The sequence below is a fragment of the Poromitra crassiceps genome, assembly GCF_964638095.1.
Source record: "Poromitra crassiceps genome assembly, chromosome: 3".
NCBI lineage: Eukaryota > Metazoa > Chordata > Actinopteri > Beryciformes > Melamphaidae > Poromitra > Poromitra crassiceps.
In genome coordinates, this window is record NC_139625.1 from 38168317 (window position 1) to 38186550 (window position 18234).

An 18234-nucleotide genomic window follows, 5' to 3' on the forward strand; every position below is an offset into this window, starting at 1 on the left:
TAAGATAAGGTAAGATAAGATAAGGTAAGGTAAGATAAGGTACGATACGGTAAGGTAAGGTAAGGTAAGGTAAGGTAAGGTATAGTCTCGTTTTCCACACGTTTGGTGAGCGGCGCCAACAGCGCCACCTAACCACCAAACGTCTGGGAATTTACTGTTCCAAATCTGGTTCAGAGCCCGGCGAGAACGGCCGGCAGCAGACACGCCTACATTTATTATTAGAATTTTATTTGGTAGCGGCAATGCAATGTTTCATAGTTCCAATATAGAGCAAGACGTAAACAAAAGATGTTTACGCAGATTTTCAGGAGGCTGATCCGTAGCGTTTGTGGATTTCTCCCTCACGAGAGAGCCAGGCTGGGGTGCTAAAACCCATCCCATACCGGATGCCGTCTCTCCGACCGTCAACTGTCTCTCCAGCTTGTCACCAAACTATACTTGGTTGTCACCTAGTCTATTCCCAAGTGTCACTGGCCAGGGGGAGCCAGGAGTTTCGGTTCAAGTATACATACTACTGCATGCGCTGGGACGCGTCATCAGTGATGTTAACTGGGGTCGTGGGGTGTTTCGGGTCTGTCAACATCATACACCCTCGCCCAGTAGACCCAGCCGAGGCCGATTACGACCCCGACCCACGTCCCAGAAGCAGCCGCTCACGGATCAGCCTTCCTGTAGATACAGTACATACACACAGAGAAGTGACATGGTGTGGATTATAGGCGTAGAAGGGATGCTGCTGCTGTTCCTTCCTAGACCAAACCTGTACAAATTGTACATGGACACACACTAAATGTTACATGAATAATACATATTTATTCGTTTGCTGTTCGTCAAGTTGCAACACATCTCCTTTCCCAAAAAGAAATCTTTGGCCATGCTCCAGCTCATCTCCCTACCTGTTTCCTGCTCTCAATGAGTCATTCTGTAGGAATGCACTTAACTAGCAAAGCTTTGACAAGCTAGCGCTTTGGTGCAGATCAACAGATGATTCACTGTTCAGGCTATGGCAACCAAAACAGCAACATTGGCCAAGTCTGTAAGCTTTAGGCAACAGGCAATTCCCCACCTATTTCTGGGACACATGTATTGTCTTTCTAAATTGGGCAATGATAACAGGGGGAAATAAGGGCCGACTGTCTGCTTTTTTTACCAACCTGTGTAGAGCAGATTTTTGGTGTAAACAAGGCATGTGCTGTCGGCAGGATTGGGAGAGAAAACAAAAAGCTGACGCTCACTTGTAGCATGTCGCTCCAGGGAATAGGTTGTGATTTGTGAAGAGCGCAGGTTTGAACTGTGGAGGAGAACTTGTTCTGAAGCCTGCATGCTCATCAGAAATGCTGTGGGGACGGATGCAGTCGCTTCTTCCCACAGGGAGCGGGGGAGCTGAGTAGTAGGGTGTACCATACCACCGGCGGGGATGCTGTAACAACATGAGGTTTGATTATTCAAACAATACAAACACAAATCATTGGTGCAGTGTCTTGCATCTGTGGTTCTGTACATCCAAAAGATGATTGTTTTTCTGTTGTGATTTATTACCACATATACAACCATTTATTACCAATACTTAACCAACATACCAAACAAAGCGTCTATGGCCCAGTGATTGACGGCTGCACTAAAACACAATCTTATAGGTCTCCTCCCTCCTGCTTGTTTCCAGTTCTGACAGATCTGGCTTTCAGGCCATATGATTTAGCTTCACTGCATGACCTAACACGGCCCGATGCCTTCAAGGCCTCTGCTACAGTAGCTTTTCAATAACATGATATGAGTTTGGTGTTTACAGTAGGATAACGTTCACAGTGACTTAGATAATGAAACTCCAAAAGATAGGTGTCAATTCATCTTACTGGGTTGGGTGGGGGGGCGTCTGGGAAAATGTTTTGACTTCCGCAACCAAAGACGCCATTTTGGGATTAAACTGGTTTGTTATCGAAAAAGATGGCAACTTTGACTATCTGGCAGTTCTTTGGACCCAAGACAACTTTCTGCATTTGTGAAAGAGTTGCTTTAATGTGTGAATAGTACTACTCACAACACAGATACAGGATTGTATTTATTGCGTAATATACCGGTAGTTCTTATATCTAACAGCTGCGACAGCGCAGCTGTGACAGAGTTGGCTGGCATTGTTTTTACATGTGTGTGTGGGTGTGTGTGGGTGTGTGTGGGTGTGCCCCTGGCCCACATTAGTTTTAAGTTGCGGCTGCTGTGATCGCATCGCAAGATCACCTCTAGTTTGTACTGTATTGAGTAAAACCATGTCAATTAGGCTACTGTTACTACATTAAGATAAAACTTGTAAACCTTAATTTTGAAGAGAGTATGCAAAATAAATCTGTCCTTTCATTGTCCCGTACGAAATTGCTTATACATTCACTCATATTTCAAATACACTCAATCCGCAATCACTGACTGATCCAAGGGTGGAATGACATCACTGCTGGCAGGGGGGAAACATGTTAACTATTTGCTTGTTAGACATTGCTTGCATGCTGCTATTTGGTGAACTGGAACAAATTAATGTTACCTGAACAGTTGGACCAGTCTTTTAAAAGTGTTCAGTCCACTGACCTAGCTGGATTCCAATAATAATCAGTATTTTGACATGTGGCTCCTGTATGTGTAACTGTATGTAGACACTACAGTGTGGCCTGCCAGCCTCTATTCCCATTTGGTGAGATTCTGCTACTACTTCTACAACCCTGCCCTGAGTCAACAACAACTCCTACTACAGTACTACTACAGTGTATATTGTCGCTTCTCACAAGCGTATTGGTTATGTTTTACTACCATCCAGGCGAAGCTGATGTCTTCATATCTTACTTTCAGTGTTTGCCCTATATGCTTTCAGCAGCGGTGGCCCCCCACTGCTGAAATATGCCCTCCGCTGCAGAATTACACTGTAAAAAAAACCTATATGAATATTATAGGATTACTATAGGAATACTGTAGATCCCTATTGTCAAATACAATTGTATTGACATTATTTCCTACTAGACAGGACAGGACTAGGCAGGGCGCGCTTTGAAAGCAAAATACACTTTTTGTGCTTCATCCCCGATAATACAACTCCATGCTAGTGGAAACACTGGTTTGGTGTGTGGGTCTGTGGGCTGGTACTGATGAAGGCTAGATTACCCATCATAAATTATGACCTTGCATAAGCAATTGACATTTTAACTTGGGAATGAGCGAAAGAGTGGTAGTTGAGTTTTGTTCAGTATGTACAGTATGTGTGTGCATGTGTGCAAGCATGCACTTTTTGTGCATGTAGACTTGTTACCTGCCATGACAGCATTCGTTGGCTGGTATTGTTTTCACCATGTGAGTCTGTGTGTGTCTGTGCTGTGGACAGATTTTACAAACTTGATAGGGTCAAAACCGTGCAAGATACAGTGACGAAACTTTACAGGTGTGCAGGTGACATCAAAATAAAGGCCAAGTTCAAAAATTGCCCGAGCAAGGGGGTCAGCCCCCCCACCCACCACGGGCGCACGCACGCACGCACGCACACACACACACACACACACACACACACACCCACACACACACACACTTTACGCCCCTGGCCCACATCAGTTTTAATGTAAGTCACGGGTGTCACAGCTGTGATCCCATCACAAGTCTCTGGTTGGTTTTTCATTTGTTGGTTTAGTGATTGTTGCATGGCTGTATCCTGCTGGCTCCAGAACGCGCTGAGTTTGTTTGATTTAGTTATTATTGCATCATGAGCTGTATCCTGCTGGCTCCATAACGCTCTGAGTTAGTTTGATCTATTGTTTGACCAAGTCTTTCAAGCCATGCATGTTTGGTGGTTTTGATATCTGTATGCCTTTACTCTGTGGAAAAGGGGATTTCCACAACTAGCTAGTACATCACTCTGTCTGCAGCTGTTGAATAATGTTATCATGCATGTGCATGTGCAGGTGTGTCTATGTATATGTGTGTGTACTTGTGTTCGCATGTTGTATGCATGTCATGCATGTCCAATCTCTTCATGTACGCCATCGTTGTTTTCATGGTGAATACATGTTGGTGTGTTACGGCCAGGCGTGTTACGGCCAGGCGTGCACCATTGCACACGGTCTGAGAGTGGAGACCGCAGGGTGTTACAGTAACTCCAGCATAAAACAGCTCACAGGCTCTCAAACACAGGCATTACACTCAAGGTGAGGGTAGGGCAGCATACACAGAAGAAGCAAAGCAAACATGACTTAGCGTTTGTCCTGAAATGCACATCTTATTGCATGTGTGTGTGTGCAGATATCAAACACATATTTGCACACAACACACACAAGCAACACACACGCCTGTTTTCTCACACAAGCTGATGTGCAGAGAAACGTTGCATGGGTGCACACACACACACACACACACACACACACACACACACACACACACACACACACACACACACACAAACACACCCCAAGAATTTTGAAAAGGAGTGGTACAGTCCAATTGGGACTATGCAAACACTGTGGGCTGACTCAAGTTTTTCCCTGTTAAAGAAAGCTCTCATTGTCAAAGGATTTTGCTGAGTATTAGTATGTCATTATTATTGCAACACACTGAGTGCAGAAGCCAGCTTTGGGAAGAAATATGCTCTGCTCTTCATTGTGCTCTTCAAACTTCTCCACTCGCTTTGCAATTCTATTAGAAAATGGTTAATACAGATGGCAAGAATGAATAATGCATTTTGCATTTGTAAGAAATTACTATGTTTGCACACACTCTGTAGACTTGTTTTAGATATGCAGAAGAACACGTAGGAAAACATGTCAATCTTCTCTCATCCTGTCACCATATTGCATTCCATTTCCTGCACAAATCCATCTTGTCCATCTTGACAGTGGCATTAACATGAGACAAAGAAATGGATGGACAGAGGAGTGAGAGGGGGAGAGGGAAGATACATGTTGCTATTGATTTTCTCCTTCCAAAGTCAACATGTCAGGATTATGAGCTGCCATCAGCTAACATCAACCCTTGTACTTGTGGTGGTTGTGGTGACATCATAGCTGCCTCTCTACCCCAGGGTGATTGCAACAATGGCACTCTGTATCGCACTCCATCAATTCCAGCATCAGGCAAGTTGGAGCACATACGCTCGCTTGGCTCTATAGAGCATTTCACTGGAATTCTGTTGCTAGGAGACACTTTGGACTCTAGTTTCTTTTCTTACAGCTATTGTAGTAGCAAACACTCCAACAGGAAATAAGTTAGGGTCCATTTAGAATGTTTCTGTTGTCAAGTTGAAATGGTCTATAAGTGCAGTTCTTTATGTCGTTTGGGAGTCGTTTTTGAAAAGATTCAATATTATCCACAGTTGAAACATGGCAGAAAATGCATTGAAGCATTCACAAACATGATGGGGTTTTTTCCACCCCATCCATCGTATATTGAGTTATTAATGGCCAGATGTATTTCCACATGCAAGCTCTGAGCTGTGGTCCAAGTGGAAGTGTAGTGGCTGCATCCTACTGGTTGATCCAGCCCCACCCAGCATCTGGCAAACATTCGGCCCCACAGTAGTTTTTCCAGGCACTCCCAAATGCCCAGTGGCTTTTACAAAGAACAGCCTGCTTTGGATCTGTCGTGTGTAGCTACAGCCCATTTATGCACCATCATTATTAGCATTTCACATCATTGCATTGCTTCGTTTTATTAGTGCATTTGAGTACAGTTGGCTCATGTTAGTCTTCAGCACTGCTGTTTTTGGCAAGAACATGGGCCCAACCTTTTTTTTTACTTACGCAACATCGATATACTTTTTCCTAATATATTGTGACGGCCATAGACAGCAAGTCTCTACTTAGGCCGCAATGTGCCTCAGCTTATTGACTGACTGGCAGTTTTCCTTGACCCTGGAGTTAGCTTGCCCAGGCTGGAGTTAGCTTGCCCAGGCTGGAGTTAGCCCAGCAAAGCCAGTCACATTCTGCTGCTCCCAGTGCTCTGATGGTGTGCTGCACTCAAATCCAGTGCCCTTCTAAACTGTGCTCCCCGACTTTTCCTTATATTAAAACAATCTTCCATCAACAGCCACCAGTGAGTCATAATGCCCCTCTTAACACCCAACAGCGGATGAGATCAGTTGTTGAATCCCATCCATCCCTTGTTCCAGGTTCTGCAGTAGCTCCAGGTTTCCCTAGCTGCCTGATGAAATCTATTTGTTTTGTTTATCTCTGTGTTCCTGCGCAGTGAGTGATGTCTCTATATTAATATCCTACAGTGACTTGGCAGTTGGCACCGACATGTTGCCAAGCTGTGGCAACATGGCTGAGGCGCTGAAGTGGATTTAGCTCATGGAGGTTTTGATGGGGCGTTGTGTGTGCCGCTAAACTAATTTCAGGTTACTGTAACTAAGTCAACCAATGAGATTATTTATGTTTGCAGAGCAGCTCTCTGCCTCTGAGAAACACTTGCCTAGCTCCTCTCTGCATGAGGAGGCGTATGTTATGCTGCTGTGTTGCCATTCAGAGTGACAGGAGCCAGGTGTATGTTATGCTGCTGTGTTGCCATTCAAAGTGACAGGAGCCAGGTGTATGTTATGCTGCTGTGTTGCCATAGAGAGGCAAGGTGACCGCCTACTTCCTGCTAGTCTCAGTGCCAGCCGCAGATGATATCTACTCCGTCGCTGGAAGCTTGATGACGTCGACACTCGACGGTGGGTCTGACCACGTGAGACTAACTTCCTGCTTCAGTACTGTACCAGATATTTTCATCCGCCATTTATTTTCCCATAGACATTTCGTAAAATGCTTATAAAAATTGTTTTACTTGTTCAAACCAAACGGTTCAGATATATTTAGAAACAGGAGAGACCACATAACATTTCACTCAGACCAAAATGTAATTTGTTTCCCGATGTTTTTTTGTTTTTTTTAGTTTTGGTCCGAGTGAAATGTTCTATGGTCTCTCCCGATTCTAAATATAGTTGAACCGTTTGGTTTGAGGAAGTAAAAAAAAAAGTATAAGCATTTTACGAAATGTCTATGGGAAAAGAAATGGCGGATACAAATCTCTGGTACAGTGCTGAAGCAGGAAGTAGGCAGTCACTTAGCCTCTCTATTCAGAGTGACAGAAGACCTCCTCTCTGCATGAGGTGTATGTTCTGCTGCTGACAGAGGAGCCAAATGAATCAACGTGCTCCTGTCATTAATGTTGGTGGGGAGCTGCTTAAAGGGCCCCTCCAGTCAGCTTTCCTACCTGTGTAACCCATGGTATTCTATGAAGACATTCTAATATATATTTGTATAGTCGGACGTCATCTGATTTGCGCCAAAGAACTTACATTGATAAGAACCCAAGGCTAATTGTTTGTTCCACTGTAACATCATGGCTGCAGCGGTGTTGGCAAAAAAGCAGAACAGCTTTGTCTCTTGCCTTCAATATGTTCTTTGTCTGCGCTACAACAGAAGTGACTGGAAACAGTATGGCCGCCCTGTACCTCCGTAAAAACGTTGTGTTGAAGATATTGCTATAGCTTGTTTGCAACCACGTGACTCCGATGACGCCGATGACTTACGCTGGAGGGTAGCTCTCCAGAGCTACTATGGAGAATGAAGGAAAGCGAGTATGCAAGAGTGTTTGATGCCACTCCACGCTGCAGGTATCAACAGAAGATTGCAAAAACATATAGGATATGATGAGAGGTGGAAATGGGGGGGGACACCAGGGAACGGAGTTCCCAGAGTAAACGTTGAGAGGGACGGCGAGAACGAGAGGGGGAACAGCATTCCTCCTCAGGTTCCCCTTAAAAAATATCTTGCAATGCAGTGGAGAGCAGAGCAGTGGGCAGCATGGAATGAGCAGAGAATGTGTATAATATATTTGGAAGCTGAATAAGCAGTATCAATGTCAATGTGTCATCAAGTCTGTTATGAATAAAATCAAGGGGAAATAATGAGTAGATCTCAAGATTTTGAATTAAATCGGACAGACAATCCGTCTCTCGTTGTGAAACAATTTCTCCCAACTGGCATGTGTTGGATGGTAAAGAGTAACATTATGATGATCATCAATTAGACCGCTTCATGTCTGCATCTTTGGAACATGGTAAAAACTAAATTGTTTTGTGCATTTCATCATTCACTGCGCGCCGCGCGTATGCGCCCATGTGCACGATGAACATGCAGGCGCAGGGAGGGAGAGAGAGAGAGAGACCGATTGAGCGAGTGAAGAAAAAGTAATGTTTTGCTATCAACCACAATGATTAATGCACTAATGTACCCGTACCTGAGGATCGGAGGAAAACAACCACAACATGATTATCAGGCACTTGCCCCGTGAAGATTTTACTTGCATTTTGCACCGCCCACCCACATGGCATGGCACGTGTGTTAAAGGGCACGTGCAACATATCCTGTATATATTTAAAAAAAATACCGTTTAACTGATAGTATTATTAATCGGTTAATGGTTATCAGTTGACATCCAGCAATATCAGGCTATTTTGGCACAATTGTTGAGTGTTTATGGGATCAAATAACAATCATGATCCCATAGGCATCCAGGAATTGAGCAAGGGGGTGCCTTTTTCCAAGCTTTTTATGGGGGGAGGCCCACAGTCTCAGACTTTGAAAACCCCTGCCATAGACCTTATCAATAGTTTTATATCACTGTTTCCCCCCCATTTATGTGCATGCATGTTTGTTTTATTTTTTAGTTAACTTTAACTCTGAATTTGTATTATTTACAATTTGCCAAGCTTTACAAAGCAAAGCATAGGCTGCTCCACAAGGCCAGGTCCAAGGTAGACAGAAGGCAGGTGGAGGGAAATACATTTTCTAGAGAACAAATTATAAGAAAACAGAATGTGCTAATAGATAAAAGTGTACCAATCAACAAATCATATTTTATTTATCAATCTTTATTACAGTAGTTAATTTGTATCATGTTTAATTAGTTCTTCTTAAGAGTAAGATCAGAATGATAAGCCTGTTTTAGCAAACAGCAACCTAAACACGGGGGAAGAATCATAATATTAGGTCAGGCGTGGTTTATCCCCTTACACAAGGAATGTCAATATTGTAGAACATGTGATAGGATTCTAGACAGACACTGTTTGCAAGCCCAGCATAACTCTGGGGAATGGGCACACTTCCTAATCAACACCATCCAAGGACAGTCCCATATATCCAACTCTGACTTCATCCCATGTGTTGTTGGAGGATCCTTATCACAGCTATACTCTCTTCTACACCCACTCTTTACTGTATTCTTAGTATAACAGAATAATTCAACATGTAGTAAGTCTCTCTTTTATCCCCTGTGTCTGTTCTTACCAAACACCTGGTCCTACTAGTACAGTAGCTTGTACACGCTTCATAAACATATCAGTCATTTGTCTAGGTCAATACAATAGTCAATCATTAACAATGCAGCCTGACTTCAAAGTCTAGAAACACTCTAAGGAGACCAAATTACGCATAACAATAATTATTTTTGTGACTCATTACAGAACTCTGCCTAGTGCCTACTCAGTCAGCAATGCATCACTGGAAAAGTGATCTACCACTGCCATCTTGTGGGTAAAACACAGTACTGCAAAGTCTCATGTCTTGGTTTAGTGATTGGGGTTAGGGGGCCAAATGGGGCCAATGTATTGCCAGAATGCGACAAAACTAAAACAAATTAAGTAACTTTCCTCATTGCAATTTATACTCTGTGTTGATGATTTCCAGTGGACTTGGTGCCCAAAATGCCCTTTTGCCTACCCGACCCATCCCACAATGCAACATGCATGCAGAGTTGTTGCACTGACGAAAGTGAGTGCTGAAACCTGGCTGGTTATGTTGCATAATATGCATTATCACAATGCCGATATCAAATGGAGAGGATGCCATGTTTCTGGACTAGATCCCTTTGTTGTGAATATACACACTGAACCTGCGGCTGTGTGTCATGTGACTTCACTCACTACAGTACAACATTCCACAAAATTTAATGTAGTGCACAATTAGTTAGTTGTTGGTAGAAAGCTGTCTGCCATTCTGCTATAGGTTGGGTGTGTGATTTAATGGTTGGAGTCAGCTGAATAACTTTTGGCTGCAGTGAGGGAAAGAAAGAAAAAACGTCCCTCCCGGAAATAGATGGGCCTCCTGATGTCGCACACGTGTCCCAGAATGCTCGCTGGCACTCTAACTGAGCGGCACGTAGGCGTTACTCATGGTTTTGCTGCTGCGGGGGTGAATGCTCTCTGACCAGCATTTTCTCCCTCCCCTGGTTGTTTTTAACCCACTGAAAACAAAGAGTGGAACAGTGTTAATGCACCTAAGAACAGCTAGAGATGTCGGTGCACCTAGGAACAATAACACCACACCCAGCCTCACACTGGAGCAGGACACGTTTGGGTTTTGAGGCTTTAATTTCTATTTTGCTTATGAGAACATGACAGAACGATGTCAGTTTCATGTACTTACTTTGTTAGTTAGTTAACTAAATAAAAAAAAAAGTATTTTCCAAGAGATGTCCTTAAAGGTTTTGGTGCAGGTTTATTTGTTATGAGCAGTTTGGATATTGCATAACATAATAATAACATAACATTGAGATGGGAAACAAAGGCTGATGACATAACCACCCCCCTTCCCCTTCTCTTCTCCCTCTTTCTGTTTCCTGCCTCTCTCCACCAGGAGCTATGACCAGATGAGTGTGTCCACGGAGTGCAGTTTACAGACACAGTCGGAATGGGACATTCATGACTCCGACTCTGTGAGCAGCTTGGACATGGCTCAGCCAAACAGCCCCACCTCGCCCTCAAAATCACTCAAGGTCAGTCTTCTTCACACACAAAAGTGTGTTTTTGGTTTTTGCATTAGCGTTGGGAAGGTTTCACTCAAAATGTGAGCTGTTATCGATTACTACCTGCTTACTGTATCATTGCAGTAGTAGTAGTGTAGTTTCACAATCTATATGCAGTTGAACAATTGATTGCAATTTACATACTTGTGAATTGAATAGTGTTGTTGTTATTGCCAACAAACATCACAGATTGTTTTAATTAATTTTAAATGCCTTGTTAGGCTATATATTTTTAAAATGTCTGCGTATAATTGTGGTTGTTTTTTATGGTAACTAGAAAGGTTTCCAGCATCTACTTCTTTTAATCAGATTGCTGATTGCTTGAAATAGCTTTTAAGGATGATTATTAGTTTTTATTATTATTTTTTAATCGAAATCAAGCAATGAATTAATACAAAGTCCATCTGAAAGGTGTCCTCTCCATGGTTAATAGCAAAAATAAAAGGGACAATTAATACATTTAATCAGTTAGTGGTACCTTCTAATCTTGTGGCTCTTATTTTCTCCCCAATTGTACTTGGCCAATTTTTCCCTCTGCTGCACCCTCTGCCGATCTGGGGAGAGCCGTAGACTAGCACCATGCTTCCTACAACACATGCGCAGTTGCCAGCCGCTTCTTTTCACCTGACAGTGGGGAACTTCACCGGCAGGTTGTAGCATGTGGGATGATCATGCTATTCCCACCAGTTCCCTTCTGCCCCGAACAGGCAATAATGGTAAATGGTAAATGGCCTGCATTTATATAACGCTTTTATCCAAAGCGCTTTACAATCAGTAGATAGTCTACATTCACCCATTCATACACCAATGGCGGCAGGCTGCCACGCAGGGTGCCTACACACCATCGGGAGCAAGGAGGGTTAAGTGTCTTGCCCAAGGACACAACGACAGCAGCTGGGAGGGAGCGGGGATCGAACCGCCAACCCTTGCGTCATTGGCCGACCCGCTCTACCTCCTGAGCTAAAGCCGCCCCAATACATGTGAACTTTATGTCTCCCCCACGCCTAAAGATTTTCAAATCCTTGAAGATGATAAAAATCTTGAGAGTCCACACACCTCACGACAGAGATAACCGATTTTTTAACATTTCAATCTTTGAACGCACACACAATCGCTACCGTTCAGACACAACCCCACACACTTGACGATTACGCTGAAGATTGTCACCTCGGAGGACTTGGGATCTCGCAGAAACTTGAGTGATTAAACGTGACTTCAGAGCAGAGAATTGTGGCCTATTACTGCCCCGCTGCCCCCCGAATCACATGCCGAAAATATGGACTCGTTAAAAGTGCGTCAGAATGCATGGGCAACTTCGCAGTGAGACTTGTGCGTTATGGAGTGGAGAAAAGTGTTAAATGTGCAGAGATGTCGTGTTGTGGAGTGTGTATGGAGAGCCATGTGCGTGTTTTTGGTGCCAATTCTGTTCCTTTCTGCTACTTTATGCACCCTATCTCTCTCTGCAGCCTGCAGACTTTTGCAGCACTACTGTGGAGCACACGTCATGCCCAGCCCAATGTTGCTATTTTACCATTTTCTGTGAGACTGTGGTCGTCATGCCCCATTTCTCCCCACTCCCCCCGCCCGCTCCGGTTGGTGACGCTTCCCCATCAGCTTGCTCTCATTGGCTCTCTGCTCAAGATTCCATCGCCTGTCGAGTTGTGAATATCAAACATGTTTGATATGCCCGATTCACAATCAGGAAGAGCCCGACACGTCAACAGCAGTCTTTGAACCCCACACACACAAAGGATAATTTGGGCAGATTGTCGGTCCCGACGAGGCTCAAATCGGGAGCACCCCCGAGATAGTCAGGAGGGGGGAATCTTGGCCACAATCGGGCAAATTCTTGTCAGGGAGGCAGTTAAAGCATTCACCGCCCGCCTTCCAATGATCGCATTAACAGAATATTTTCTGTCTTTTACAGATTATTTTTTTACAATGACAGAAAAATCTGAAGGCTGTCTGTCATTTTAACACAGGTAATAATAGATTATGACAGAAGTTTTATGACCCTGTCTGTCAAAATGCACAGACAAGAAGAAAGTCGCACTCTCTGCCCCTTTCACATTTCACATGAGTTGAGAAGAGCAGCCTTGTTTTTAGCTTGACCACCATGTATTTTGAATTTGTCCAATGGGGTTGGACAGGGTTTTATATGAGCTCACGGATGGTAGAATTGTCTCAACCCATGTGATGCTTCAATAGAAGTGGAAACATGGAAGTCACCAAAATAGGAAGTATGAGGTTTCCACATGACAACAGTAATGCGTTGTATTTAGTATTTAATGCTCTTTCCTAGTTAGCAATGAGAGAACCACTAGACTCTACCTGTACTAGTAGTAAAACTTTGGAAACTTTGGGTGCTGTCACTGGGTGCTACACCTACTTTCCAGATCATTCTATGTGGAGCTGCACACCTGTGAACCATTTCAAGCTGTTCTCTCTCATTTCTGCCTGTAGGGGACAGTGGTGAGTGCACATTGATACAGACTAAACTGTAATACATAAATAACAGATTTCAGGACTGAGATTCAGTGGTCTTCCCCTTTAAGATAAGATGACACACATATCATGTGGATGATTTAATGAGGGTAATTATCCTATGGGATCTAATTGTCCCTAGGCTGTTTTCCATAGTCCCAAACTCGTCAAACCGGCTCTGCTTGGTATTAGTGTCGGAGTTGGAAATAACAATCACCTTTCATATTTGTTATGAAAAATTATGAAATTTCAGGAATCAGGCACATCATAGTTAGAGTGTATACCAATGAGTTCAACTTTTATCTTTCATAATGAGAGACTGAGAGATGAAAAAGCATAGCCCCTTTTTGTTTACTCATTCTGAAAGCTCCAGTTCCCCACAGCACACTATTTGATTATAATTAACATGATTTTGTGTACGAGTTTGTGCTCTTGTCGGCACGGTGGCTCAGTGGTTAGCGCTGCTGCCTCACAGCAAGATGGTCCCAGCTTCGATCCCCAGGCCGTCCCAGGTCCTTTCTGTGTGGAGTTTGCATGTTCTCCCCGTTCTCCCGTTCACCCCTAATAACATCTAGGCTTGTGGACCCCATGAAGAATAGCTGCTGCTAATGGTGATCCTAATAAACTTAAATTTGTGTGTGAGACTTCGTCCTGTGATCTTTGTTATCATCTGAGGCTGACAGATAAGGAAGTGGACCTTAATGCACACAGATATGGTACTGTATCTCCACCTACCTGACAATGTCACCTGTTGGTAGTACTAAGGAAATGCTTAGTAGTGGATAGCTTGTGCTAGTAGCTTCATGATCACAAGTACGGTAGCTAGTCGTTCCAGGTTGTAACATCTACTGGACACAAGAAATATAGTTTATGCTTTCATGTCTGTCATTTTATCACTGTCGGATTGTGGCTGAATCAAAACATCTCGGAGGTATGACACTTTTGACGATAGATCAACATATAAACAACAGTGGATCAAGCCTGTTTTTACCCGTTTCTGCTGTGTTCATTGAGTAGGGTTCTTGCATTTCTGTCTGTTTAGAAATGAACTGGAAAACCCAACCACACGCTGTGTCTTTACCTGTTGTTTGCTCAGTGAAATTATGTGGCTGTTGGAAAACAAATGACAAAGGAATGTGTTGAAACAGGATTTTGTGGTGAAAGAATGGGCTGTTTGCAAAGTGTTTTGTGTAGGGAAGCTGACATACTTGTGTTTTACTGGCAGAATACCTGGGAATCGCGCTTCCTTCAGCGATTGTGGATAAAGATAAACCCGATTGAACGCATTGGTCAAACAGTACTGATCTTACTCTTATAGTAATGTATCATGGCAATACCTTTGGCTCCTTTTATTGTATTGTTCAAACATGAATGATTCGTTTATTGCTCTTATCTGACAAAAGCTGTATCACTCCTACCTAGGGGCACTGTAGATAATAAAAGCCTATTTATTTGCTCAGGTTTAGTGTGAGGAAGGGTGGGGTTTTCTCTGTGGCAGGTCGATCCACGCCCTCACTATGTCTCTGGATGGTGAATTCATGTGGGTTGGTTGCCATGCGAAGGCTCTTTCACAATATTTTTTTCCAGCTGTGATGCAAATGGGAGTCATGCCCTCCAGTTAGACACTTTGTTCAGAAGCCGGGCCACTTAACACTAGACACACACACACACACACAAGCCGGGCCACTAGACACACACACATACACACACAAGTAGATGCAGACGACGCTGCCTGTCTGTTTGTGAGAGGATTGACTGTTCGTTTGTTCGCAAGTAGAGTAGGACACCAGTGTTTCACGCTTTCAATGTTAAGAGCAGTTTTCGCAATCCTCTAGTTTAAAGGTCAATCTACAAAGCGTAAACATCCACTTCTTTCACTTACTATTTTTTGCGGTCTATGATCAATTGGATGTAGCTCTCCAAAGGAATTCAACAAGTCAAAATGGTATGTACTTGTGTTTTTATAGTTCTTCTGTGACTACAGACACGCACGGTTTGTTAGGTGTGTTACGTGCAGCCATGTTTTCCTTTTATTCTTTCTGTCAAGTCAAGTGTATTGTTTTCCTATTGGGTGACTGCTTCCCTGCTGTCTGGGATGTTGAGTTTAAAGTTTCCAGTCCCATTCCAAACTGCGGTTAAATTTGACTGGTTAATACTGTAGATTATTATTATTAACTTGTTTGACCGTACAAGCAGAAAGACAAGTATTTTCAAACTACTGTTTAACATTGTACACCGCTCCAACATTTAGTAATACTATACTGTGTATACAGTGTTTATTCGTTTGCCACCTGGACCCCTGGACCAAGTCTTTCCTGTTGGCCTTCATTTCCGTCTGCTGATGTGAATACCTGTGGTATGACTCTTGAGCTGGGCATCACTGAAACATTATGAGCCTGTCTGATTCTCAAGGAAACTGCCTATATAGGTGGCATTTCTAGGTAGGAAGTTGTAATTAGGCTCTCTGAAACCAGTTTGACTTTCTTGACATGCATAGATATCTTTTAAATTGACAAAATGTACATGTGGACCTCATGGCACAATTCAAACAGGATCAGAAAAAGTATCGTCTCTCGCCGCTCACCACCATTCATATTTTTTCAGACCCTGGTACGCTGAGAGAGGCTGGAAGTGACGTCCACTTTAGCTTTCTATTGCACCAGATGTTTGGTCTATGTTTGACTTGACTGCCAAAAGCAGTGCCATCTACTCTCCACACCTGAATATTTATCTTTCTGTCTGTCCTCTTTCAGAGCTCGGATGAGAAGAAAGGAATGTTTGATCGTATCAGCAGCTTCTTCAATAGCAAGAGAAAGAGGAGCCAGAGCAGGCTGTCAGACGCTTCCAACAATGGAAGTTCCCCGGCCTCCCCACTGTCTCCGCGTTCTCCCCAAGCCCAAGAGGAAGACCGGCTGAAGACTCCAACTCCTTCCCGAAAAGACAGCGAGGCAACCAGGCCGGAGGTGCCCAAGCATGGTATCAGCCCCACTCCCAGTGGCACAAGCCTGTTGACAGATGAAGGAGTGCTTCCGTTCGACAATGACAGCAGCGGCCGAAGCAGCGTGAGGGAGGTGCAGGTGTGTAGGGTGAGCACAGCCAGTGGTGAGAGGAATTCTGGGAATGTGACTCCCACCCCTTCTGACGTGGCAGTTTCCGCATATCCGGATGCTGAATCGGAACCCGGCTTAACAGAATCGGTGGTGGTGGAGGTAAGCAAGAGGCTGAAGGTCCATCTGGAAGAGACCATGAAGAACACAGAGGGGTCGAGTGGGGGCGTTACAGTGGACCCCACCACCGTGCGCTCATTGGAAATCCAATATGTTATATCCAAGACATCCGAGGCCCCCAAGTCACCTAACCTAACCTCCATAAGCTTTGAGTCCAAAAAGACCTCTCTAAAAAGTGGAGGGACGTTGGGAGTAACTTTAGACACCAGTTCTCGTTCGTCCACCTCAGATCGCATCAAGCTTCCACCGGACGCTGAAGACTCTCTAGACATGGAGAGGAGAAACCAAGGAGCTCAGAGATCCACCAGTGGCCCATCTGGGGAAACCGCACCCACAGCAGGGAGCCCCTCACCTGAGAGAGCCGAAGCACCCAGGAGCGCTTCTCCTGTCCAGCTCCACAAAGCCATATGGGTGGAAACACACCTGGGAGAGGAGGAGGAGAGGGAGGGGGATAATCACAGGGATGTAATGAAAGGGAGGGAGGAGGGCTTCAGAGCGGACTCGCCTCCCGTGCTGGCCATACCCGTCACAGTGATTCCCGTGGAGGACTCGTTTACTCAGGGCGCTCCAGACAGCCCCTCTACCCCCTCACAGACTTTGGCGTCCAGTGGCCAGGAGCCAGAGTCGGCCGTTTCCTTGACACCCGCCTCAGGGGAGTTCCAAACAAACTGGAGCCAGCCGGAGCAGCCTGACACAGACTCAAATAAGAGTCGTGTTCAGGACAGCCAAGAAATTCGTGTAACACGCAAGACTGTGAAACTGCCTTCGAAGCACAGCATTTCTGCCCAGAAGCCAAGTTCGGACGTGAGCGAGCAAGCGGAGAGAAATCCGGAGAGAGAAGAGTTCAGCACAGATTTGACTTCAAAGGGTGCTGAAACAACGGAGGTGAAATTGTGAGTATCTGTCTTTTTAAATTTTCTGTGGTTATTGTGTAACAGCCACTTTGATCCCAAGAGAAAGACAGACAGAGAGAGAGAGAGAGAGAGAGAGAGAGAGAGAGGCCTGGATGCAACCTGAGCTCTGAGTTCCCATTCCCCATTGTATCAGAGGAGAACAATACAGGCTGAAACTGCTTGGAGTCACTGAAATATTCATAGCACATTCAATTATACAGCACCAATGACAAAAGTATGCACCGTAGGTTACACTTAGTAAAATTCCTTCATGGTCAATCATTTCATTAGCACATAATACAGTAGATCATAAATCAATCAAGTCATACCGTAACTTTGTAACTGCCGTGATTATTTTTCTTTCAATTTCAACTCAAATCAAGGTCACCCTTGCTGTGTTTACATGGTGTCTTTTCATAGCCTGAATGAGTTAGTCATTACAGAAATGGACAGGTGACTGCTGCCTGCACACCTTGTTTGACTTTAGGACAGGCAGCGTTATTTGTATACATAGCACATACAGTATCATACACTAGGGCAGTGGTTCCCAACCTTTTCCAACTCAGGGCCCACTTTTATGTCTCAAAAATGTTCGCGGCCCACCTCCGACCCCATAAATACAAAGGCCATATAATGCGTTCTCAGAGCACTTTTTTATTGAAAATTGAACATAAAGGACTGAACTGAATACAGGAGAAACATGTTGGAAGCTCCACAGTCACTAACACAGCACCTGTAACATGTTGCAACACCTTCAGTATTACAGTTTTCAAGGAGCTGTCCACACACACACACACATACACACACACGCGCACACACAC

The 18234-nt window shown here is 44.1% G+C and overlaps 1 protein-coding gene across 1 annotated transcript in view; it reads left to right on the plus strand.

Moving 5' to 3' along the window:
• Positions 1-18234, plus strand: part of crybg1a (crystallin beta-gamma domain containing 1a) — a gene marked incomplete at its 5' end in the record, with an annotated part of 55604 nt that overhangs the window by 16567 nt on the left and 20803 nt on the right. Inside the window, 2 exons of the mRNA XM_083633010.1 lie at positions 10641-10779; positions 16047-17413. Of these exons, the coding sequence (XP_083489136.1) occupies positions 10641-10779; positions 16047-17413 (1506 nt within the window). The remainder of the gene's footprint in view (positions 1-10640; positions 10780-16046; positions 17414-18234) is intronic.